Below are 26,282 nucleotides of genomic sequence, written 5' to 3'. Positions count from 1 at the left end.
TTGGTATCATCACCGAGATACAAAGTCATTATTTCGATTATTCCAGTAATTATTTTGATAAAGTTTCTCATTATTTTGCGACACCAGACCCCGACAACGTAAAGACAAACCTCAAAATAATGAGTTCATGTTTCGGTAACTTGACAATATGAAGTCGTTATTTTGCAAAATAATGCAAATCTTTCTCAGAACAATGACTGGTGATGTCATCACTTTAAGTGTCAGAAAATAATGAGAAAGTAATTATATGAAGTCTGTATTTTGAGAAAACTCGTCAGGACTCGATGGTTTCGAGTTAAAAAACAAACAAACAAACAACAAACCAAAAGTGGTCGATTGTCTGAAGGTTTTGATGAGCACCAGAAACGTTTTGTCCCTTCAGGGCCTCTGTAGTGTTTCATCAAACTTGTCCCGATCGCCTCGTCTATTCTCAGAGTGGCTCCTGGTTCGATCGATCGATTGATTAATAAATATGTGCCTTGTAGTGTTATTGCTTCAGCTCTCTGATCGGTCACATGACTCACATCCACGTTCAGACACGATCCTGCGAACCGCTTCGTAACTCAGGAGGTAAATTTAAATCAAAGACCCAGTACCACGTTCTCTGCCTCTTCTCCAGCCGCTCCGCTCCCGATCCAGTTAACATGGAAACTACAGACAAGATGGCCGCCGAGCCGAGCCGAGCCGAGCAGAGGCTCCTCCTCCTCCTCCTGTAGCTGTGGATGTTTTTCATATTTGGCATCAGATAAGTTAAACCGTCCCGCTGTTCAGGTTCCATCGTGTGCTTTTTGTCCTTCAGCCTCTTTTTCTCCTGCTTTAAGGCAACTTATATTTGTGATGATTTTAATAAAACCTTTTCTTAAAAAAATGTACAAATTTCTTAATACAAACCTCTATGGCATTATCAGTAAACACTGTATAGAAAATATATAAATATGCTTTTCTCTTTTTCAATGTACAAATGTTCTGCAGCTCCCGGTTCTCTTTTTTTTCCTTTTTTCGTCCTGCGTCTCCTCCTCTTTCAGTCTCTCTTTCCCATTTTTAACCTCATTTATGCACAATTGCTATTTACAGTGAGGGGGCGGAGCTGTGCGGAGGGGGGAGGAGGGGGTTGAAGGGGGCGGGGTTTGGCTCACGAGGAGTCCGTGCAGGGCGATGGCGGCGGCGGGTAGAGGTGGTGGGAGTAGCTGCGCTCGGTGTAAGGCGACGGCGGGCAGCTCTCACAGTTCTCCTCCGCCGACAGGTACTGGCTGCGGGGCGTCGGCGGTGGCGGGAAAGGCTCCGAGTCGTAGTTGAGGTCGCTGGTGTAGCCCTTGGCGGCGGCGGCGCTGGACTTGAGCGGCGCCCGTCGTCCCGGCGTGTAGTCGCTGTCGCACACGTCGGTGCTGCAGGGGGTGGTGGGAGGCGCGAAGTGGCGGTACGTGTAGGGCCGGTAGCTGACAAGACAGAAACACCACAGAAGAAGAAGTCAGTTTAAAATTTATTTAAGTTTCATTTTATTATTTAAAGAGAAAAAAAGTAACAAACCGGTGAGAAAAATGAAGATAAAGTAGTAAAAATAAATGTGATGTGCAAAAAACCACAAACATTCCTGGTTAAAATGTTTGAGCTCTGAACTCTACGACTGACAGACACCGAGGTTCTAGTTCTTAAAGAACGGCCTCTTGTGGGGTCAGTTACTAAATTTAGAAACATCCTGGATGAGTTCCTGCGGTGGAAACGAGCCACACATACAGAAAAAAACAAGAACCCAAAAACATTTTCACTTTTTCTACAGAAACTGAACTTTTGGTCTCAGATGAAGAAGAAGATTTTAAAGTAAACGTAAAGAAGCCGCCTGTTTGAAGGCAGCGGCGCGGCGTAAACTGAGGGATTGTTCTAAATGTTCACATGTGCTGCAGGAATTCTAACACAGCCGACTGTAATCACACTTCAAACCAGATCCATTAGTCCGGTTTCTCCCTGAACACACCACATGCTCAGTCTCACTGAGGCTGTTCCTGAAGGAGACACGAGAACTCAGGAAGTGTTTACCTGTAGGATCTGTGTGTTGACGGACTGTTGGAGGAATAACCGAACTCCATGGTGTACTGAGAGCGGACTGTGGCGGGAGACGGAGGAGGATTCAGGATCTGTGAAACGATAAAAACACACGACGAGATGCTTCAGTTCTGTCAAATGTTTGTCTCAAACTGGATGAAAAGCACCGACGTAAAGTTAAAATAAAGTAAATATGACATGCAAAGATAAAATAAAGTAAAAATAAAGATAAAATATCAATTAAGTAAAGATAAAGTTAAGAAAGTAAAAGTTCAGTAAAGTCAAGGTTAATTAAAGACAAAGTAAAGATAAAAGTTTTTTTTTTCACTGACAGGAAGCTTTAAATGTCTAAATTAAAGGAGCATGTCGTGTAAAACACAGTCGGAGCCTCACCGGGGGGAAGTAGGTTCCCTTGGTGCTGGACGAGCTGCTGGACGACGCTCCGGTCACGTGAGCGCGGTCGTACGGAGGCCCGCTGCTCCCGCCCATGATGCTGAGGGAGCCGATCACAGACTTCCCTCTGGCCATACCTGTTGACAGAAAACAAGCGTCAGCGCGGCGTTCCATAAATCAGACGTACGAGAAGACGAGCATCACGCCGCGCGTCCCACCTGGCAGCGAGCTGGACAGCGAGCTTGGATGCGGCACGTATCCCAGCGGCACCGACGACGGCCCGTGGACCACGAAGTCGTTGGTGACCGTCTCGCCGTCGTCCTTCATCTGCGGACAGAGGACGCGCTGACACACGAAGTACACGGCGCCCACCACGAACAGCGCCATGACCACGCCCACGATGGAGCCGATGGTGTTGTTGGGAGGAGGAGGCGGCTCCTCCGTCGGATCTGAAACCACAGAAGAAGAAGAAGAGCGACGTTAAAACACAACCAGCTGTTAGATAAATAAACAAGAGACTGATTCTAAAAAACACACAAAATCACAAACATTTTGTTTACTGTGATTCTTATCAATATCAGTTACAGAATTCATAAAAACTGATCAAATATTTTTAAAAGACCGACTTCAATATAAAACTGTTACCATAAATGTATTTGTCCAACAGATTGTGTGAATTTAACTCATTATGACTTTAGGAGGCGGATACATGAAATTAAAATATATAATAAAAATGTGTTAAAACATATAAAGGGAGGAGCAGCAGGAGGAAGAGGAGGAGGAGGAGGAGGGGGAGGAGGAAGAGGAGGAGGAGGGGGAGGATGAGGATGAGGAGGAGGAAGAGGAGGAGGAGGAGGAGGAGGGGGAGGATGAGGATGAGGATGAGGATGAGGATGAGGATGAGGATGAGGAGCAGCAGGAGGAAGAGGAGGATGAGGAAGAGGAGGGGGAGGAGGAGGAGGATGAGGATGAGGATGAGGATGAGGAGGATGAGGATGAGGAGGAGGAGGAGGAAGAGGAGGATCAGGAGGAAGAGGAGGAGGATGAGGAGGAAGAGGAGGAGGAGGAGGATGAGGAGGAAGAGGAGGAAGAGGAGGAGGAGGAGGAGGATGAGGAGGAGGATGAGGAGGAGGAAGAGGAGGAAGAGGAGGAGGAGGAGGAGGATGAGGAGGAGGATGAGGATGAGGAAGAGGAGGAAGAGGAGGAGGAGGAGGAGGATGAGGAGGAGGAAGAGGAGGAAGAGGAGGAAGAGGAGGAGGAGGAGGAGGAGGAAGAGGAGGATCAGGAGGAAGAGGAGGAGGATGAGGAGGAAGAGGAGGAGGAGGAAGAGGAGGAAGAGGAGGAGGAGGAGGATGAGGAGGAGGAGGAAGAGGAGGAGGAGGATGAGGATGAGGATGAGGAGGAGGAAGAGGAGGATGAGGATGAGGATGAGGAAGAGGAGGAAGAGGAGGAGGAGGAGGAGGAGGAGGAAGAGGAAGAGGAAGAGGAAGAGGAAGAGGAAGAGGAGGAGGAGGATGAGGAAGAGGAAGAGGAAGAAGAAGAGGAAGAGGAAGAGGAAGAGGAAGAGGAAGAGGAGGAGGAGCTGAGACTCACAGCAGCCGATCTCGTCAGAGTTGTCCGTACAGTCCATGTTGTGGTCGCACTTCTTGTGTTTCCCGATGCACTGACCGTTAGAGCAGGTGAACTGATCAGGAGGACAACGAACTGCAGGACGAACAAGAAGACAAAGTTCCTCAACGTTTCCTCTAAACTCAGAATCATGTGGTTTCTTTGTTTTTGAAAGGTTCTATGTGAAACACTGACGGCCACTAGAGGTCGCAGCAGAGCAACAACATCTGACATCAACAAACCTGAACGTTCGAACACAGAGAAAGACAACGGACTGAAGAAAAGATAAAATACAGAAAAGATAAAGTGAGAGTCAAGTAAAGATAAAAGTGACAGAGATAAAGTAAAGATAAAGTAAAATAAATAGAAACCAAAGTACATACAAAGTAAACACAGTACAGATAAAACCAAGATAAAGTAAAGATGAAGTACAGAAAAGATAAAGTAAGAATCAAGTAAAGATAAAGAAAAGTGAAGATAAAGACAGAAAGAATAAGTAAAAGTAAAATAAAAATAAAATACAGATAAAGTAAAGCTGGAAACAATAAAATATAGTACAGTAAAGATAAAGGTAAAGTAGTAAGGATAAAGGTAAAGTAGAAATATAACAAAGATAAAACGAAGATAAAGTAAATTAAAGTAAAGAATCAGGTGCTAAAAGCTCGTCCCTGTACATGAACAGGTGAGTCCAGGTGAGCGTCACCTGTCTCACCTTCACACTTGTTCTCGTCGGAGCGGTCCTGACAGTTGATCTCGCCGTTGCAGCGGAGGCTCTGGTCGATACACTGACGACTGTCGCACTGGAACTCGGACTCGGAGCAGACGGGACAGTCCTCCTCGTCGCTGCTGTCGTCACACTCGGGGTAACCGTCGCACCTCCACGCCTGAGGGATGCAGTCCACCTCGCCGGACGTGCAGGAGAACTGCTCCGGGGAGCAGGTGGGGGGCTCTGAGGGGGACAAACGCCATGAGACAGTCAGACTCCGCCCACACCAGTAAGACCAGTAAGAACACCTTTAGTGTTCGGGTTCTCACCTCCACAGGAGAGCTCGTCCTGCAGCAGCACCAGGTGGACGGGACACGAGCAGCGATTCGTCCCGTCTCCCTTCACGATGCAGATGTGGGAGCAGCCGCCGTTGTCCCATGTGCACGGGTGTTTACCTGCAGGAGGACAGCTCAGGTGAGACACGGAGACAACACAGAGACTACAGAGGAGACGAGAGAGGAGGACACTGAAGACCAGGACATCTGTCAGCTGGTCCTCAGAGGAGGAAGTGCTGTCAGAACTGAGGAACAAAATAATGATACCAACAAAGAAGACGAGCGTGTCCTCAATATTAAAGTAATGTAATTAGATTACTTTCCATTACTTTTTGGATTACCTTTTCTCGATAAATGAATTGTTTGGTCTGGAGGATGGTGAAAAATGAATCCTGTCACAATCTTATTAACTGAAGAATTCATGAAACGTGTGAGAACAGGCGTTTTTTTTTATATTTCCTGTAAAAGTCTCCCTTCGTGTCTCTTCGTGTTCAGCAGCAGCGTGTTTGGTTGACACTCACTGTACTCCCTCATGTCGAGCTCGTGGACGGCGTGGATGTCGCTCAGGTAGGCGATGCGAGCCTGGATCTTGGTGCGTCCCTCCCTTGTCGTCTTGTCGATGCGTTCGATCATCTGCTGCTGCTTGTCAATCCAGTACAGGTGGTTCCCGAACACCGTCAGACCCACCGGCTGCAGGATGTTGGAGTCCGCGATCACGATCCGATTGGCTCCTGAATTTAAATATAAAAAAAAAAAACACACACAGGGGACAAAAAAAACAAAAGAAGGTTGTAGGGCAAAAAACTTCAGGAGCAAAAGGCAACAAAACGGGTGAGAAACTGAGGGGTGAGGCAGGAGGGGAGGCAGGAGGAGTGACAGCGACACACCGAGGTCAATATATAATAAATACTGCTAACATGGATATGATAACAGATAAATGAAGACGGGGTTCCTCGTTAACTCAGATCCTTCGGTCCACGTCAGGACTGAAGTTTACTGAGTGACTCAAACTGCTGACAGGATTCTTACAGAAGAACCACAAACACAACACGCAAGAGAACGTCTGCACGGGTTTCAGCGTGCAGAACCGACGACTGCAACGGATCACCGAGCTCACGGATCGGATCATTTTTCAGATCAGCAATAAATAATAATAAATAAATAATATATTAATAATTTACAGTGTCAATTCAGCAACAACGTCACTGCATAGCTCGAAAATATTCAGAGAAGATCAATATTTGTTTTTTATGACATGTTTATATGCAGTTTAAAGAGATTACCACATCTGCCATAAAAACACTTCATATTTTAGAGAAACTAGGGCCAGATAAATACTCAATACTTCAATCAAATTCCAGACTTTTCCAGACTGTAGGAACCTGACATTTCAATCTTTGTTTTTTTTAAATGATGACGGTAAAACTTTGTTTTGAGTTTGTTTTCTTGTTGCTGATAACAGAGAAAAGTGCTCAGAAATAAAATAAGTCAAGTTCAGCTGAAGCTTCAGCAGTCAGAGGTAAACAAATCATAAACTATTTATTATTCAAGTTCAAGTCCTTTTAGTCTAAAACGTCTTTGTTTGCTGAGCTGTGATTCAGTGTCAATAACAGAAAGATGGAATCTGAAACATCTGTCAAACTCTGACTCGAGATCTTCTGACTCGAGATCTTCTGACTCGAGATCTTCTGACTCGAGATCTTCTGTCTCACGTTGAAGCAGCAGGTTTCTGTCTCTGGGCTTCAGTAAACTTCAGACCTGCTGTTATGCAAACGTCCTGAAGGGGGCAGCAGCCTCTGCAGCGGTGTGACCCGAAGCAGCCGAGTGTCTCCCTGCAGAGGACTGAGGAGGACATCTGAGAGCAGACTTGAGCTCGTCCTCGGTGGTTCTGCATGAGGAGAACCTCAGGAACCGGGACTCGTCGGTGTGTTTACAGATGGTTTACATTCCTGACTTCCCTGCGCGAGGCTCCACACAATCACAGGAATGTGCTGAGCTCAGGGCTCCTCGCCAACTTACACTTTCCAGAAACTAAACTCCCCCGAATCTGATTGAGCTGGAGGGTTTCAGTCTGTCCTTCACTCTGAGGCTCGGTGCTGCTCCCGGTGGAACCCATGAGTCTGAGATAATGTCTGTTCAGCCTTTACCATCAAAACACATTTTTTATCTTTAATCTGGAGCTGAAACTATTAAATTCTCTCTTTTCCCTCATGACTTTTCTTCATTTTTGATTTGGCGTCCACTGCTGATGGAGACTCGGCCGACAAAAAGACACCGAGTCACATTTAGTTGACAAAACATTAAAATTTTCTTGCATAAGCTACATATTTCTACAGTTGGAGAAAGAAAGGATCACTTTACACTGTAAAACTCAAAATTTAAAGGCGACAGATTAATACTTTTTAACGTTTGATATAAACTTTAAAAAGTTTTCTTGACCTATAATCTTAAATTGAGATGATTTACTTCTCTCCTGAAGATAAACTTCAATCTCTGAGTTTCAGAAACTCAAAAAAAATTATTTTCAAACTTTGGTGCCTGAAAAGGTTTTAACTGAAATTATAAAAAAAATATTTTGATATTGTTCACTTTCACTTCAATGCATTTACTCAATTTTTAAAAAATAAAAACAATCAGACTCACTCCTCTTCAGACGTCCTGTTCGCGGACTCGTGACTCGTCCCTTCAGACTCACCTGACAGGTCGCTGCTCTCGATGCGCCGCAGGTCCGAGTCGACCCAGAACAGCTTCCCCACCTCGTTGTCGATGGCCAGAGCGACGGGTTTCCCCAGACCGCTGAAGAACAGGATCTCCCGCTCCGTCCCGTCCAGCGCCGCCCGCTCGATCTTCGGGGAACGCTCCAGCAGGTTGGTGAAGTACATGTACCTGTGAGACGAGGAGCAGGGGAAAAAAACAAAGTCAGTGCTGTTTGTTTGTGGCTGCGCGCTCTCCTCTCTGAACATCTGCAGACTTCATCTCTCCACCACACGGTGACCCGGAGGTTACCGCGTGAACCCCGGCCCGAAGGAAACCCTGCAATTATGGCTCCAAACGAGCGGCTCGGCACCGCGGAGCTACGGCGAGCTGAGGCAGCTTCACGAGGCGGAGAGGACAAAATGACCGAGAGATTACAAACAAGACACAGACGCACAGAAACAAACTTAGAAAGTGATGTGAGGTGTCACAGATCAACTTCTTTCATGTTTCCTAGGACTTGATTTAACATCAGAAACAAATAAAGACAAAATCTGGCAAATTAACTGACAGAGAATCTTTGAGTCAAACTTGAAGTCCAAATTCATTTAAGCCGCCTGTTCGCCTGCACGCGTCCCTTCATCTCTCCTCCATGTTTCCTTAGTCACAAATTTTAAAGCTTGATTTATGTTCAACAGGCAAAAGATGCTTTTTTCATTACATTTCCTGCGTTTCTATTCATTTACTCAAATCTAGCGAGAACTAATCTGATTGGTTATGATGCTGGAACTTCCTTGATAGAAACCTGTTAATGATGTTTAGTTAATAATCTTAACTACAAAGAGTTTTACAGCATATAAATAATGACGTAAATACTAATTTGTTGGTGCACAGAGGTCAAACTAATAACAGTAAGTCATAATTACACAGCCTGATCACCAACAATCACTAATCAATATACACATTATTAAACCATTAATCAAATCAATAACCAACAGAAATCAACATCTGTCAACCTGATCAGATTTTAACAGCTTTCAGAGAGAGGGAATGCTGGGAAAATCCTGCCTCAACCTGATTTTTCACGTCATTTGATGCGACTTATTCTACAGACGATGAAACTGGTGAGGAGTCGTGATGCTGGTGTGACGTCATCAAGGTTAAAAACTTTTCACTGTCTGTTCTTTAAAAACGTCACTTGGAAAAAACAGGGAAGACGACGAGTCTGTAGATGAGACGCGTCCGAGACGCTGCTCGATGTGTTTTACATGAAGGGATCCTCCACTTCCTGTCCATTACCGCCTCATCGTTCATTTAAATACACCATCAGGACAGAATACTGACCGTAAAATAAATTATACAGTTTATGATTTTTTATAAAACAAATAAGACGAAGAAGAAACTAATGATTTGATTTTCATTCTTGTTTTATCTGTCGATCATTTTCCTGATTAATTAAAACATCCAGAAAATATTCACAGTTAAGAAGCTCAAATCAGACAGTTTTGATAATTTTATCCTAAAAAATTATTCATCAATTGAAATATAGTTGTTGATCAATGTAAGTTGAAAACTAATCAATTAATTGACTCTAATACCAAACAGGATGAGTTTAAATTTGTTCTGGCGTGTTGACACTGACCCTCTCTCCGGGTTGACCACGATGGCTCGCGGTTTGTCGTGCTCTCCTCTCAGGACCACGCCCACTCTGCTGCCGTCGGTGCGCGTCACGTTGATGACGTTGGTGACCTCGCTGGTCCAGTAGATGAAGCGGCTGTAGATGTCGATGCTCAGGTCGTACAGCTGCAGACCCTGACTGGGTCCGCCCAGAGAGCTTGCCACCACCGTCATGCTCTGAGGGGACGAGAGCGGAGACACGGCGGTCAGAGACGGCGAGGGATAATGTTTCACCGCTCTTAACAGGAAGGACGTCTGTTTGTCTGTTTACCTGGTTGCCGTCCTCCTGCGCGCGGCGGATGACGTTCTGCTTGGAGTCGATCCAGTACAGCTGTTTGTCGAGCGGGTCGTAGTCGATGGCGCGGACGTTCCTCAGGCTGTGGATCGGCAGGATGATGTCAGGACTCTGCTGCTCGTCGATCACCATCCTGTTGATCGCCGTTTTCTGACTGAACAGCAGGAACGAGGTCGGAGCTGCAAGAGCAACAAACAGGAAACATCATCACATCACATGGTATTTACAGTGTGTTACATTATACGACACAAAATTCAGCCAGGATTGATTTTTATTGATCCCTTTTAGGGCTGCAGGAGGGAAAGTGTGAGTTGTTTGGTATTTTTTTGTAAAAGCATAAAAACTAATAATCTATCAAAATCAGTGTTGTTGCTAATAATCCACACACACAAAAACACTTTGCATTCATCAAATAGAAAATAATTCATTTTTTGTGTAAAAAAAAAAAAAAAAGTGGCATTTAGAGGGTTAAAATTATGAAAATGAATTCACATGATGAGGACTGGAGTTTTATATTTTTAAATATGATCCAGTGACCTTCAGGAGAAAAGTGTGATGTTTTTAAAGGAGGGCCTGAAGGTTAACGGATAAAAAGCTTAACAGATTATTTTTGACAGTGTTTTAAATATTGATTGATTAAATATTGATTGATAAACTGAGCTCGATGTGTTTTCTGAGCTGCAACGATTAACTGAATAAAAGATCCAATAAAGAAAATAACTGACAGATTAATCAACAATGAAAATAACTATTTTCTTATTTTCAGACGAGTCAACTTGTCTAAATAATTTTTTTACAGAACCAACGTGTCAGTTCATGTTGTGGCAGGAGGCGTGACGCCGTCTCACCGCTGCACGTCTTGTTGTCGTAGTTGAGGGAGAAGTGGGCGGGGCAGCCGCAGACGAAGCTGCTGACGGGGACGGCGAGGCACAGGTGCGAGCAGTGTCCGTTGGTGGAGGCGCAGGCGTTCCAGCCACCCTGTCGGGACGAGTGGAAGACCAGGATGTCCATGACGTAGTCCAGGTGTCCCTGAATGACGGTGCGGTTCTGACCGCTCGTCTTGTTGGCGCGCTCGATGCTGCGCTGGCTCCAGTCCGTCCAGTAGATGTAGTCCTGGTACTGCGTGAGGCCAAAGGGATGGGGGAGGTCGTCGGCGATCACCTCGCGGTCCAGACCTGCAGGAGACAAACGGTTCTGTGACTCAGGAACTACAGAGACGGGAGCGTTACATTTCAAATTAACGTCTTCAATTATTTTTATTTAGAGGCTAAAGTGACATTTATTGATGAAATTCATCCACAAATACCCAAACTGAAAAGGTAACGCCAGGTGTGGACGTATCAACGCCAGGTGTGGACGTATCAACGCCAGGTGTGGACGTATCAACGCCAGGTGTGGACGTATTAACGCCAGGTGTGGACAGGTTCACAGTGAAAGACAAAGATGTCCGATTCTCACCGAGCATGTTGGACGACTCGATGAGCGTGGTGTCCAGGTCGGTCCAGTACAGACGCCGCTCTGCGTAGTCGATGGTCAGCCCGTTGGCTCGGCCCACGTCGGCCACCAGAGTGATGCGACCCGTCCCGTCCATCGCCGCCCGGTCAATCTTCGGCTTCCCGCCCCACTCGGTCCAGTACATGTACCTGAGGAGAGGAACAGGGTCAACATGAACAAAGCCCCGCCTCCACACGTCATGACTAACTTTCATGTCCCTCCGAGTCCTCACCCTTCAGCAGGATCCAGAGCCAGAGCTCGAGGACTGTCCAGGTCCTTCCAGACCAGGACCTGCCGGTGCTGCCCGTCCAGTTTAGCCACCTCGATGCGGTTGGTGCCGGTGTCGGCCCAGTACAGGTTCTTCCCCAGCCAGTCCACCGCCATCCCCTCCGGGTAGTCCAGACCGAACTCCACCACGTGTTCCAGGGCGCTGCCGTTCATGAAGGCCCGGCTGATGGTCTGCAGGGGGACAGGTGAGACCAGGTGAGACCAGGTCAAAGAAGAAGAAGAGGACAAAGGAGGGACGTCTGCTCACACTCACCTTCAGCGTGATGTCGGTCCAGTAGATTCTGTTGTCGGTGACGTCAAAGTCGAGCGCCGACGCCTCCTTGACGCCGGTCAGCGGGATGGCCACGTTGTTGTTGTTGGTCTCCAGGGAGATGCGGCGGATGTCAGTGTGGCGGGAGAAGAGCAGGAAGGCCTCGGGGACGATGCACGTCCTCATGTCGGCGATGAGTTCGAGGCCAATGGGACATCCGCACTGCACGCCCTGAGGCTTGTAGAGACACAGGTGACTGCAGCCGCCGTTACTCTCCGCACACGGGTTGGTACCTGAGGAGGGGGCGGAGCCACAGGTGAGACAGGGTCAGTCTGCAGGCTTCAGGGGTTTTAAAGTTAACAGATTTGAATGAGACAAAAATCTTTTTCTTAAAACTAAAATCAGTGATAGTTTGACTTTAATTTCTGTTTGTACACGTCAACCGTTCAGGGTTCTGAAAGAAAAGAAAAAAAAAACAAGACACGAAAAACTCTGGTCCTGATTCTCATTATCTGTAGTTCAAGTATTAAAATATTAATGTTCCATTATCTGTTCCACAGTGAGAACAGATCTGCAGAGACTCTGCTGGGATCACAAACATCATCAGGATTCAGAGCTGCAGACTGAAAACACACAAACAACAACGACTGATCATCAAATATTCTTCAACTTTACACACAAGTGAATTAATCAGATTAAGAATATGACAAACAACGTTCTGATGATCTCTGACTGGGGAACCGTACGGTACGATGGTTTGCATTCTGTCAAAAGTGAGTCAAAATAAATTAAAGAACAAAATAAAGAAAAAAGAAAAGTAAAAGAAAAGATAAAAACAAAAGAAAAAAGGTTACATATGTGATAATTAGCAGGTATCACTTTCATGCAAACTGTGGGACTGTTACTAATTTTTTTTATTGTAAACATATTTTTTTAACAGATTTTAAGTCCTGTCTGATTTCTGCAAACGTCAAGATATACACAGACAGATATACATGTATTGGTTTTGTTTTATAGTTTTTACAGAGTGATCAATACTATTTTTTCCCCAAAACATGTTTAAAAGTGAGACTGAATAAATCAGATTTAAGACATTTTAAAGGCATAAAATTCAGATGATTGAATTTTAGGAGAATTTTATTTTTTGTAATTTCTAAAACAATTTTATCATTTAGATTTTTATATTATATATATTTTACGTTTCACTACGAACTGACAGAAACCCTCGTCTGTGGTGAAAATGTCCTTGTTTCTTCTCATTTATTCTCCCATAATCCTCTGCTGTTTTTTTTTTATATTCTGAATGGACTGCAGTTTTAACCTGCAGCGGCCCTCAGTGACTCGGACTCGTGTGTCTGTGTGACTCACCGTACGCCTCGTGGACGTTCGTGGCCTTCAGGCCCATGAGGTCGGGCAGCTGGTCGATGATGACCTCTCTCTCTGCGGTGCGTTTGTGGACCCGTTCGATGCTGCGGCGCTGCCAGTCGGTCCAGTAGATGAAGTCTCCCAGCAGAGTGAAGCCGAAGATGTGAGGAAGTTTGTCCTCCACCAGCACCCGTCGACCCGACCCGTCCATGTTCATCACCTGAGAGACACGCAGAGGAGGAGGAGGTCACACACTGAGCATGCTCAGAGGACAGTGTTCTTTTTTCTTAATTTACTCAACATTCATCTGTTTATTATTCTGATTGATAAAGTTCAGATCAGCAACAAAAAAAATGTGACATTTTTATTAGGACAAAAAATAGTAATGAAATTTAATTCTGACTGTCAGCTCAGTCTCTCAGAAAAACACTTTAAATATTCTACAACATGAAATATTTTCCCATGATGCCCAGCAAACAGGCAGATGGGGGCGGGGCAGACCGACTGCGTTTCTCTCTGTGGATACTGAGCGCGCTCAGAAGAGCTAAGGCGACCTGGCAGCAGTTTGTAGCGTCGCTAATTAGAAGCAAACAAACGACGACAGCATATGGACGCCACATTCCCTCGTTCTCTTCTTCTTCTTCTTCTTCTTCTCTCACAACAACTCTGACATCACACTTCAACCCAGCACTTCTCTAAACCCAGAACTGAGACTAACAGGAGCGTCATAAACCCGGAACTGAGACTAACAGGAGCGTCATAAACCCAGAACTGAGACTAACAGGAGCGTCATAAACCCGGAACTGAGACTAACAGGAGCGTCATAAACCCAGAACTGAGACTAACAGGAGCGTCATAAACCCAGAACTGAGACTAACAGGAGTGTCATAAACCCAGAACTGAGACTGACAGGAGCTGCGCCGCTACATCAGAACTGAGTTAAAAAAACACCTGGTGGTTTTCTGACCAAATTTATTGATACTGTGACAAGATTGTAAGGAAGTCTACTGGTACTGACAAAATATTGAGATTTTTTTTCAGCCTCCAGATGAACTCAGATCAACTGACTGTCTGTTCTTAACTATGCTTTTAGACAGAGCTGCAATAATTCAATTAATGGATTATTAAATTAATCTGTATTATTTTGATAATCAACTAATCAGTTACCAGTTCTGGTTTCTTTACTCTTCTCTGACAGTAAACTGAGTATCTTTGAGCTATGGACAAAACACGACATTTGAGGACGTCATTTTAGACATTTTTCACCATTTTATGGACTAAACAACTAATTAATTTATGGAGAAAATAATCATTAGCCGCAGCCCTACTTCCAGAGCTCAGTTATTAAAACTGATGGAGAAAGTTTGACCGATTGCATCGATCAATCAAAAGAAAACAGAACCTGCAAAGTGACTCTGAATTTATTAAAAAATCTAATTCAGTTTAAAAAGCTTTAAAAGTTTCAGACACATGTAGAGGAGTTTGTGATCAGATGATCTGTGAAACTTTCAGTGTCAACAGAAGAAGAAGAAGAAATGTGAGGAATCTGCAGGCCTGTAATCTGTCCGTCCTCTAACTGATCGACACTGAGCCGAGCGACGCTATTCGCTGCTGCAGAACAGCCCCTGCGTGGCCCGCTGCCATCTTTAAAACACACACACACTCAGAGTCAGAGTGTGTATAAATATAAAAAGCAGTTTCCATCCTCCAGCCCAGAGGTCTCCTCTGGTTCGGGCCGTGTGACCGCACTGCGGTGACGGTTTCAGATTCGGCCTCTATTCTAAACAGAGTCGACCGCAGCTGGAGCGCATGCCGCAATCACAACCAGATGTGGGAACTCGCCGCAAAAAAACGGGTCCTCCGAGAAACCTGAGGGGAAGGAGGCCCCCCCTCCCAACCAGAACCACCAGCAGCACCACCTTTAACAGGCCTGGAGGAGGAGGAGGAGGAGGAGGAGGAGGAGGGGTTCAGGTGGGGTCAGAGGAAAACCAGAAACATAAAAAAAACAACAGAAAAACATGTCGAGATGGCGTGAGGATGGAAACCACAGAGGAAGAAAAAAGAAATCCTGATCCTGACTGGACTGTCGACACGACGTTTAACAGGTCTGAGAGGTTTAATGTCCAACACATGACTGAAAATAATCTGCATTTACAACAGAAATTATGTTTATTTACACCAGAACTCAGAACTTGTTTGTTCTTAATTTCATGTAAAAGCAGATTTTCAAAAATAATTGAGCAGAAAATCATCTCCTGCAGGCGAGGAGGACGATGACGGCGCCATCCTCTGAGAAGAAGATGAAAAGAAGCTGTTTCATTACTTTGCATCCATGTAATAAATATACAAATAATAAATATAAATATACAAATGTGATTGTGATATTTATGAAAAATACAGAAAAACTAACAAGAAAAAAAATGGTTAAAGGGATAGTACAATCAAATATGAGAATTCATTCATTATCTACTTAGTCCCGTCTATCCAGACATCCCTCCACAGCGTTCCACACATACCCATTCTGCTATAAAGGTAAAAATACTTCCTGCCTTGTTTGCCTTAAACCTATCAGAACGCCTTGGGCGGAGCTAAGCCCAGGATGCAGTGACAGTGCTGCTGCAACATGGTGTCGAGGGGAAACTTGTTTTGGTGGAAGATTTGCATGTCGGATGGCGAGTTCTGGCATTAACATGACTACATCCCTGCAAAAGAAAAGCTAACAGCTGTTAGCTTGTTTACCTTCATACCGTTAGCATCCCAGGCGCTAATTTGTAGTTGTCAGTGTTTAGGTTGGTTGTTTTGAAAATGTACAGAGGGGACACCGTGATGTCACTTTGAGAAAGTGACCAATGGCCTGGTTGGTTTGAGGTGAGAGCTTCCTGTTTTGTTCTGTTTTGTTTTGTTATTGTTGATATTGGATGTTTATTTGTAAAATTTAACAAAACAAAAAATATATATAATCATGTTTATACTGAAAAATATAAGGTATTAAAAAAGTGTTTTAAATTCCTTAACCAAACAAACTTCCTGTCATTTTATTTTGAAGGCTGACAGGAAGTAGCAGCCTGCCTCTGGTGGCCTTCGGCTCACGGCCACCTGGTGGGAGGCCGTGTTCAGCAGCTAAACGTCACAGCGAGGAGCCGCGGAAACACAGCAGGAGACGACTTTAAAGAACCGAGAACTCCAGAGAGCCTCAGACAGAACGACACACACTGAATACAAACCAGGTGAACACACACACACACACACACACACACACACACACACACACACACACAGAATCTACAAGCAGAGCACCGACCTCGATCTTGTCCGTCTTGGCGTCTCCCCAGTAGATTTTGCGTTCGTCGTAGTCGAGGGCGAGGCCGTTGGGCCAGCCGAGGGACGTGTTGACCATCACCAGACGCTCCATCCCGTCCAGATCAGCTCGCTCGATCTTCGGCACCTCGCCCCAGTCCGTCCAGTACATGTAGCTGAGAGACAAAAATAAGATCAATCAGTGCACGAGACAGCAGCTTCTACTGAAAACAAACATAGAGAGGTTTATTTTTATGATCATAGATCCGCAACAGACTCCTTTTAAAGGAGAAATCTGTAAAATATTTACTGTAATAAATCATAAAATGACCACAACGTGTCATCGGAGATTAAAGAAACTTCTCTGACAACTACAACTTCGGCTGTGGTGTCCGAGCCAGAATATCTGTTTTTGTTTGCCCGTTTCATGTTAACTAGAGTCCAAATTAATGCTGAATGTTCGCTGAATGAGTCAGTGTCTGTTTCTGAGTCGTTACAAATCATTTATAATCTTGCAGAAATAGTAGAAGTTTGTAACTGTTAAACTGAGCAAAATGTGACTGGAGTTTGGCAGCAGTGAGACAGTGGGCTTTTTGTTTTTGGGATAACAGACCGAACTTTACGTTGACACACAATTTACTCATTCAGAGAACATCCAGCATTAACCTGAATTCTACTTAATGTGAAACAGACAAACTAGAACAATTATTCCGACTCAGAGCAGAACTTTCAAAAGAGGATAACATTAAAATAAAATCATTAATTTTACAGTAAAATCTAATTTGCTGAAGACAATGAGGAGCTGTTGAAAACTGGAAGAATCCTGTATGTGAACCTTAAGTTAAATTAAAAGCTCTACATGTGTCAGATAATCAATTATCAGAGGTGATATTGATAATTGATCACTTACCCAGCCACAGGGTCCAGTACAATGGCTCGGGGCTCGTCCAGGTCTTCAGAAATCAGAATCTTGCGCATTGTCCCGTTCAGTCTCGTCACCTCGATGCGGTCCGTCCCCGTGTCCGTCCAGTACAGGTTTCTGGCGATCCAGTCCACGGCGATGCCGTCAGGGTGGTTCACCTGAGAAGTGACCACAAACTGCGCATCACTGCCATCCAGCAGCGAGCGGCGGATGGCCTTCACGTCATCATCCGTCCAGTAGATGTATCCCTCCACCGGGTCGTAGTCGATGGCGATGGCGTGACGGATGTCATCCACCTGTAGGATGATGTCGGTGAAGTCTGGCATGTCCAAAGAGATCCGCCTCAGGTCTGTCCGCCGCGCCAACAGCAGCATCTGAGTGGCCCCTGAAGGCAAAACAAACATTTAAAGGGACAGTTCACTAATAATACACGTTGTTACTCAACCTGAGCAGCATCGAAACAGTTAAAAAAAAAGTTTGGGTTTATTTGTTAGTTTGGAGATGCAGCAGTTTGAGAAGGTGACAGGATGTATTTCAGCCGGAGTGGGACACAGTATGTCAGAAGACATGTCATTATTTTATACATTATAACATCACATATATCGAGCAGCAGCCACTAACAGCTTTAGATCAGTCATTCAGAAGGACAGAGGGAATGTGTTCACATTTAGAAAACAAAAAAAGAACATAACATGACGACAAACGGTGGAACAAGACAAAAAAAATGACATACATTACACTGTGGATTGTCCCTTTAACTCACTGAGTCTAAACCACACACAATAAGCAGAACTTTAACATCCCATAATGAACATTGTGAGCAGGAGGAGGAGGAGGAGGAGGAGGAGGAGGAGGAGGAGGAGGAGGCTGCTGCAGTCTGCAGGTCAGATTCTGCCCCCCCCCCGAAAGGGTTAAACCTCCAGCAGTGAAAGGGGGACATTGTCCAACACGGGGATGGGGGAGGACCATGTGATCCCGTCCCTCACAAAGCGTCCCCGCCTTCGCTCTGCAGCCGAGGGTCACTGAACCGAAAAGTGGGAAAATAAAAAAAAGGAGGAGGGCCACCATTCAAACTGATGGAGCGCAGGTTACCATGGCAACTGCAGGTTTACAGGTCAGCCCAATGCCACCTTTAGTGGCCGGGAAGAATCAGAGACGACAGCGATGATGAGACATGAAATGTGTTGTCAGAGTTCTTAAATTAGTGAAAAAGTGAATGAGGTTTGGTGGCAGAGAATCTCTCTCTCTCTCTCTCACACACACACACACACACACACACACACACACACACACACACACACACACACACACACTAATGAAGTCAGTGTGTGTGTTTGGGCTGAAACTTGAAACTGTTACACAACAGAGAGAGAGAGAGAGAGAGAGAGAGAGAGAGAGAGAGAGAGAGAGACGGGTTTCTGTTTTTATTTCTGAGAAGAATCGATAATCTACAAACTTTTTCTCTCTGACGTACTTCAGGAAATATTTGGATCCGTTTCTGTCTCCACTTCAGAATCAAACTGAGTTTCATCTGCAGGATTTTTACTCACTGTTACTTTTAAATTTCACTTCTTACTTTTCTGCTGTTCAGGATCATTTGTTGTTGCTGCATTATCAAACCTTTTAAGGTGGAAATAAAATATTTCATGGTATCTCTGCATTAACAATCTTTATGACAGTCTGATAAAGACAGACGTTAAAATGAGTCCAGCTGCTCATTATGAATTGTGTCTGTGTCTTTTTCCCCACTTATTGTACTGTAAGGTCGCGGCACTACACACATAAAAGAATTACAAAACATTCTTTGATATGTTTCATGTCCTTCTGAAGAAGCTTTCTGGAAGAAAGGCAGTGAAATCTCTTTGTTTTAACACATGATGTAAATGTGTCCTGTGTCTCAGAGGGACAGGACTGATGGACTGATGTGTGTCCTCACCGTCTCTGCAGGTCTTCCCGTCCTCCAGCAGCTGGACTCCGGTGGGACAGGCACACTGATGGAACGGCTTCACCGGGGACAGCAGACAGAGGTGGGAACATCCTCCGTTCTTCACCGAGCACGGACTGCTCACTACTGTCAACACAGAGGAGTTAAAGGAGAAGTCCGTCATATTTACTGTAAAAAATTAATTTGAGTCCAAATTAATGCTGAATGTTTCTCTGAATGAGTTACAAATTACAAAAAAAAGATTAACTGATTATAAAAATGGATATAAATTAATTTCCTGGTGACTGATTGACATCAACACCTTCAGTTTCAGCTTCAAAATAATATTTACAATTTGAGAGATAAAAACTATTTTTAGTTAGAAAAGAACACGTTATGAAATGCAGTTTATGGTGAAATTATGAGAGATAAGAAGATAATTCTGATTTTCATTAATTATTAATCATTTGGTTGATAAAATATCAGCAAATACCGAAAAACACACATAACATTTCACACCAAACTCTATTCACAAAAGTGGTCATTTTATCTAACAAGACACAGGAGTTGTTGGTTTAACGCAGCCTCCTCTCTTTTTTTAATGATATTAAAGTTTGTGGTCAAATGTTTGGATGTTAACTAAAACCCGCAGGTCACATGACCCTGTCTCCTCAGGTACCTCTGGATGTCAGAGAGAACGTCTGGACTTACAGGTGTTTTGTCTCTTGGCACTGAAGACGTGGATGTCCATGGGTGAGAAGATGTCTGAGTGGACGATGCGTTGTTCGGCTCCCGTCTGTTTCTTGCAGGAGTGGATGGAGTGAGTGTTCCAGTCGGTCCAGAACAGAGTGTCCTCGTACAGGGTGAGAGCAAACGGGTGAGGCAGCTCCCCTTTGACCACCACCTCCCTGAAGACACAGACAGACAGACAGAGACATGTTAGGACACCCTCTAACACGTCTTCATACCAGTACAGGACATGTCTCACTATGGATTGTTAATATATTGTGATAAATTATACAAACTGTGACGGAGGAGTTTATCCAAACTGCTGCGGGAAAATATATCTGTGATTATCAAGTATCAGCTGATAATATTGACTCTGATCATCAATCAAAACAGAAATGTCACTTTATGTCACCTTAACACCTACATTCGTTTTTAATTTCATTTTTGGTGCAATTATAATGAATTTATTAATTTTCTTATTTATTTCTTTTTAACTTTTGGTATTTACTGTCCTCCATAAACCAAGAACTTTTTAAATAAAGTAAAGTCTTAAACTGGAGAAATGATGATTTAAACCAGGAAATATTTGATCAACTATGAATCTGACATTTGTTCGTGACTTTAAGTGACTAAAGTCAACAGTTTTCTCTCAGTGTTTTCTGTTGATTTTCTGTTTCTGACATGATGCTGTCGACTCAACACGACCAGGAACAATAAACTTTTGGAGGAACAATGAACTTATTTATCTGACTTTAAACACTGAGTCGATAAATACTGAAATCTAAATTACCAAATATTTCTATGTTTTTTAATTGTTTAATATAAACTGGCTCCTCATCACTAAAATTTACAGGAAAAAAAACACACTAACAACCAGGAATATTTGTGACTTTGGAGCCTAAAGTCCCTGTCCTGAGTCCTGACTGTGGTCCTGGTTTGGTGCCTAAAGTCCCTGTCCTGAGTCCTGACTGTGGTCCTGGTTTGGAGCCTAAAGTCCCTGTCCTGAGTCCTGACTGTGGTCCTGGTTTGGAGCCTAAAGTCCCTGTCCTGAGTCCTGTCCGTGGTCCCGGTCTGTTACCTGGAGGACCCGTCCAGGTTGCAGCGGTGGATGAAGTTGTGTTTGGCGTCGGCCCAGTACAGTTTCTCTTGGCTGTAGTCCAGCGTCAGTCCGTTAGGCCAGTAGATTTCTCTGTCGATGATCATGGAGCGATTCGTCCCGTCCATCCCCGCACGCTCGATCTTTGGGACCTCCCCCCAGTCTGTCCAGTACATGTACCTGAGAGGGGACATGCAGAGACACACATCAGGACTGAGACCAGAAGCTGAATCAGTCTAAAATGTTGAATCGGGTATCAGCGAGTACGAGAGTCTGCACAGATCTGATATGTTATTTAATTTATTAGCCAGATCAGACAACGACGACAGCAAACGCATCACATCCATACAGAGTCAGTAATATACAACTGTTAATAATAAAAACAATAATAATATATTTAACACGCTGGTATCAGATGAGTATAAAGTATCAGGAACTTAAAATACGATGTCTAAACATCAGACCTAAGATAAAGATCTCCACTTAGAAAACTACATTTAAAACCAGAGTAACACCTGGAGCATCATGGGAACACACAGACATTTATATATTAATAATTACTATTTTCTAATAAATGATTTTGAGTATTTTACAAAATGTCAAAAGATTCTGTGTCTTCAGCTTCTCCAATGCAATGATTTGACTATTTTTTTAAACAACTGTGTGTGTGTACATTTTAAAATGTAGACAGATGGACAGAAGGAGTCCGGTCTCGAGTGGAGGATGAACATTTACTTCTGCTGATGCTACTGCTGTTGCCAGGCAACCAACCAGAGAGCATGTGCAGGCCAAGGAGCCGTTTACTGCCACGACATGGAGGAGAGAAGTGACTGAAGCTGCAGAGTTACACAGAACAGCAGCTGAACTTACTGTTGAAAGTATGTAAAGTAAAGTTCACTGACTGATAATAAAACGTCTCTCCTGTGGTTAAAATGTAAGCAGATAGATGATAAATGGTCCAGGAATAATTATTATAGTTATGATACATAAAGTCCATATATCATCAATAAGTTGATAACATAATTATCATGACAGACCTGTGGTGCTTCATCTTCTGAATCTCTGATCATATGATCAATAATCATCATGAGAATTTGTATTAAGTCTCATTTCTATTCTTTACATAAATAAATATATACATGTTGACGAAAAACAATATAATCAGACAAAAAAAAACAAAAAAAGACGTAAGAAAACTAAAAATGACTTAACAAGACAAAAGAAATGCAATAAGATGAAAAAATGTACGAAAAATGTAATTAATTATTGATTAATCGCTTAATTTAAAAAGTAAATAAGAGACTGATGAAAAAAAAGCTTTTTGCAGCCCTGAATTTAATTCTCCAGTCTACTGACACATCCAATACAACATTTGATCAAAATTGTTGTTGTTTTTTTTTATAAAAATTGAATATTACATTTTGTAAACAGTAGTTTGAAAAGTTAGCTGTAATGTGTTTTTGTATTTATGGTAATTTATGTTAGATCAGGGAGTAAATCCTGTGTTTTAAAGGATGACGTCCTCTTGTTTGGCGTATTTATTATCTCTGGTTAAAGTGTAGGTCACATGACGTGTGTCATACATGTGCTGACTAAATCAGACGTGAGCGAAGCTGCTGAACATCAGGATACAGTCTGCTGCTGCTGTGGGGGTGCAGGAGGTCACAGGAGGTTGGGTGGGGGTGGGGTCCCACTTCTCTTCTTTGTTTGTCTTAATTACCATCACAGCTGGATGGACCCTCTGACCCCGCCCCCAACATCACTAATCCCCTCCCCCCACACATCAGGCCTCCACAGAGTCCAACTCCACCAGAGAGGGAGAGAGACAAGGACAGACTGGAGGACTGAACCCCCCCTGAGGTGAAGATCATGAAGTGGACGTCCCTAGTATTCAGCAGACTCTCATTTTTCTCCCCATGTCTCCTGATTTATGACAAACCTTCACACCTTTCGTCCCTTTTCATGATCAACAACCCGTTCCTGACTCCGTTTCCACACATTACTGAACATTTTTGCTTGAAAAATTACCTGTAAACTGTTGTCAATGAATGCTTTACAATCGATCAATAAATGAGTTGATTGACAATATGTATTTATAGATCAGATGTGACGTGAGTGACTGTGGAGTGACAACATTTGACAAACACTTCAGAGGACAAAGGACGCTCAGAGAGGCAGAAGGACTTTAACCAACTTTATGTCCAGAAATTCACACTGCCTGTCTGTTAAAGTGTCAACGTCAAACTGAGACGGTCTTTGTCTCCGACTCGTATCTGGTGGGATGGAGACGGCAGAGGTCGGCAGTAAGTCAGAGGCAAGACGGACGGAACAGAGATGGACAAAAGGGACGCTGCTGTCCCACAAAATGAGCCCTTTAATGAGTCCAATTACACGCCTGTTAAAGTCCGTCTCATGTCAGGACCAAGACTGTCTGTCTCTGTCTGTCTGTCCTTTCTCCACATTGTGTAACTGTCTCTTTGTCCAGTGTGCAGAACTCTGCAGGTCTGCAGACAAACTTAAAAGAAGTGAAGAGAACAAACAGCTGCAACTAAACATGAGTTTCACAGGGATTTACAGTTCCACGTTCCACTTGAAGGTGTGCCTTTTACCTGAAGACAAGCTTGAAGAGCTTTGAGTAGAACAGCTGTAAAGTGGTGGATAAACTGTTCATAAACATCTCCGGGATAAAGATGCTGTGTCCTTAAATTTGTCACAATAAAAGTCTCCTGTTGTTTTGTTATTTAGACTCTATTATTTTGAATCGGCACAAACACTAACTTAACAGGACTCTGACACAGCTGACTGTGAATATGAAACGGTAAAATAAAGCAGATACCTGAAAGTACAAACAGCGACACAGGAGAGAAACTAATTTTAAAAGCACAGAGATTCAGTCAGAAGCTACAGAAATACTGAGAGCAGAACAGAAAGAAACTTAAGGAAATGTCTCTCTGTTCTCCTCTACACACATGAGCTCAGTATCACAACACATGGCTTTTTGAGGGGAAGGAAAGGAGGCGAGACGTCACCACAGCCCACTTGGATGCGAGTTGGGCTCGCTTTGTCCCCAGTCCAGAGTCAGTCCATTTCAGGTGCTGCTTGGCATGATAAAAGTGGTAATGGAAATGCAAATCACCGCGTCCAAAAGCCCCACAAGTGGGTCAGAAATCTACTTTCCTGAGGTCTTTTTTGTGTTGCCCCTGTACATATTCTTTTACTTATTAGAGGTAATCAAATAACAACAAAGAGTAAAGTTAAGTGTCATGTTTATTCAAGAGTTCCAACATCTATAAGATGTCAGAAAATTGTGAAAAATGTCCGTCCTAGTTTGTTTAAGTGAAATGTATGTACATATATGAAAAGTGATAACTGTAGTTTGGTCAATAAATGGTTAAATGGCAAAATTTTCATCACAATTTTGCAGAGTACAAATGTCTTGTTTTGTGTTAATCAAAACTCAAAAATATTCAGTTTACTAGGATATAAAAATTACTTAGAACAGGTTCCACAGGATCTGCTCGATAAGTTTCCTTTATTAGCTCGACAGCAGGAGAACAGAACAAATGTTGCAGCTTTTTTAAACTGTTCATGGGGAGAATAATTTTACATGTTATATAATAAACTAAACATACTTGATAATGACTTGATGTTTCTACATGTAAAAGTGACCCACTAACAGAGCAGCTGGGTTTCACCATGTACTCCCACTGAGTCCAAGACAAAAGCTCTGACTGATAGTCTGATATCCCCGCCGCCTTTAAACGCAGCAGCTGGTTGGGTTTCACTGCTAACAAAGAAAAACTGCATCTACAAAACTGACTGAAGGGTTTTAACACCACCATGATCATCATCATCTTCATGATCATCATCATCATCGGACAGGAAACAAGCTCCGACCTGATGCTTCAAACATGAACAGATCTGCAGATTTTAAAATGTTCGGGAGGTTTGTGTGCAGCTCAGGCCGGCCGGGCAGAAAAAGGAGAAAAGCCTCCAGTGAAACACAGAGAACACAACACATCCCCTCACCACAAGAGCTGCTTTGTGTTTGGTACCTGATGCATTAATCATCCATGTTGAACTGAGTCCAGCTCTGCGTTCCAGCGTGGATTTGGAGAACCAGTTCTCCTCAAAGACTCTGCACTACAGCACACTGAGGCTGAGAGACGACACACTGGAAACTACAAAACACTTAACTTTTTACTACATCTGCTCTTTAGAACTGCTTTAAAATACAGTCACTACTATTTTGATTATTTTTTCAATTAATCGATTGATTAATCCTGTCACAAAGCTTACTGTCAATTAATTAACTGATTAGTCGATTAATTAACTCTGTCACGATCTTGTCAATTGAAAAACAGGTTCAAACATGTTTGGACCAGATTGAAACATAACAGTCATTCATCTACTTTAGATAAAACATTCTGCACATTTACTTCATCTTTTTATTTAATTTACTTATTTATCTTGATTTTGAAAACTTCAAAGGCTGCCTTTATGAGAAGAATAAAGTTAAAGAAAAAACTATCCATTAAAAATAAAATCTTAATGGAGAAGATATTAGAGCTTCTCTGCTGAGTCATCATGAGGCTAACTAACTCTTCAGGTAGCTCAAAAATAATGTTTTTGATCACTGTTTACCTAATGTTAGCTGGAAGACAATATACTGTTTTTTACAAGGGGATGCTAATTTGTGTTAGCATCACGCTAACAGACTAAGCACTAGTCAAATAAATTCAATTCAGCACTTAAAAAAAAAAATCAATTCAGGATTCTTTCTTAACAACACACACCTCCAAAACCAAAACTTTAAAAGCAATCTGGTCAAACATCTAAAATCAAAATAAATTTCCATGTTACTTGTGAATCTCTCTTTATGGCATCCTGCTAAAAGTTTAGCAAACCAATTTATGTGATATTTACGCTAACAGATCATAAAAATATGATATCGGCACATCAACACCCTGGACTCAAACACTGGACACCAAACAGGAAGTCGTTCACTGTGAATCTCAATATAAAACCCATCGTTACTCAAAGAGTCAAGACGGTCAACATCAACAGATTCACTGTTTACTGTCACACATGGAGGGAACATGTCCAAAGACTTATGGCCATGTAATGACAGGCAGTGAAGGACAGACAGTGAAGGACAGACAGACCGAC

At 43.3% G+C, this 26,282-nt stretch overlaps 1 protein-coding gene across 2 annotated transcripts in view; it reads right to left on the bottom strand.

Annotated features, from left to right (window-relative positions):
• Window positions 1-240: 240 nt before the first annotated feature.
• lrp6 (low density lipoprotein receptor-related protein 6) overlaps window positions 241-26,282 on the bottom strand; it is a 35,237-nt gene continuing 9,195 nt past the window's right edge. The window contains exons 3-23 of one of the 2 annotated variants that reach the window (XM_084710677.1): window positions 21,096-21,293; window positions 20,000-20,196; window positions 19,301-19,435; window positions 17,353-17,749; window positions 16,447-16,618; window positions 13,149-13,365; window positions 11,784-12,073; window positions 11,475-11,701; window positions 11,207-11,391; window positions 10,597-10,923; window positions 9,725-9,927; window positions 9,419-9,630; window positions 7,778-7,968; window positions 5,604-5,813; window positions 5,077-5,202; window positions 4,754-4,990; window positions 4,027-4,137; window positions 2,652-2,882; window positions 2,434-2,570; window positions 2,035-2,132; window positions 241-1,436 (exon numbers count right to left, since the gene is read on the bottom strand). In XM_084710677.1, the coding sequence (XP_084566803.1) occupies window positions 1,133-1,436; window positions 2,035-2,132; window positions 2,434-2,570; window positions 2,652-2,882; window positions 4,027-4,137; window positions 4,754-4,990; window positions 5,077-5,202; window positions 5,604-5,813; window positions 7,778-7,968; window positions 9,419-9,630; window positions 9,725-9,927; window positions 10,597-10,923; window positions 11,207-11,391; window positions 11,475-11,701; window positions 11,784-12,073; window positions 13,149-13,365; window positions 16,447-16,618; window positions 17,353-17,749; window positions 19,301-19,435; window positions 20,000-20,196; window positions 21,096-21,293 (4,405 nt within the window). In that variant the 3' untranslated portion in view covers window positions 241-1,132. The remainder of the gene's footprint in view (window positions 1,437-2,034; window positions 2,133-2,433; window positions 2,571-2,651; window positions 2,883-4,026; window positions 4,138-4,753; window positions 4,991-5,076; window positions 5,203-5,603; window positions 5,814-7,777; window positions 7,969-9,418; window positions 9,631-9,724; window positions 9,928-10,596; window positions 10,924-11,206; window positions 11,392-11,474; window positions 11,702-11,783; window positions 12,074-13,148; window positions 13,366-16,446; window positions 16,619-17,352; window positions 17,750-19,300; window positions 19,436-19,999; window positions 20,197-21,095; window positions 21,294-26,282) is intronic. The other variant, XM_084710678.1, reaches the window with a different exon arrangement.

Source organism: Lutjanus erythropterus, chromosome 22 (assembly GCF_056507025.1).
Source record: "Lutjanus erythropterus isolate fLutEry1 chromosome 22, fLutEry1.hap2, whole genome shotgun sequence".
NCBI classification, from domain to species: Eukaryota; Metazoa; Chordata; class Actinopteri; order Lutjaniformes; family Lutjanidae; genus Lutjanus; species Lutjanus erythropterus.
The sequence above is the reverse complement of the archived record's forward strand: the minus strand, read 5'-3'. Positions and strand labels throughout refer to the sequence as shown.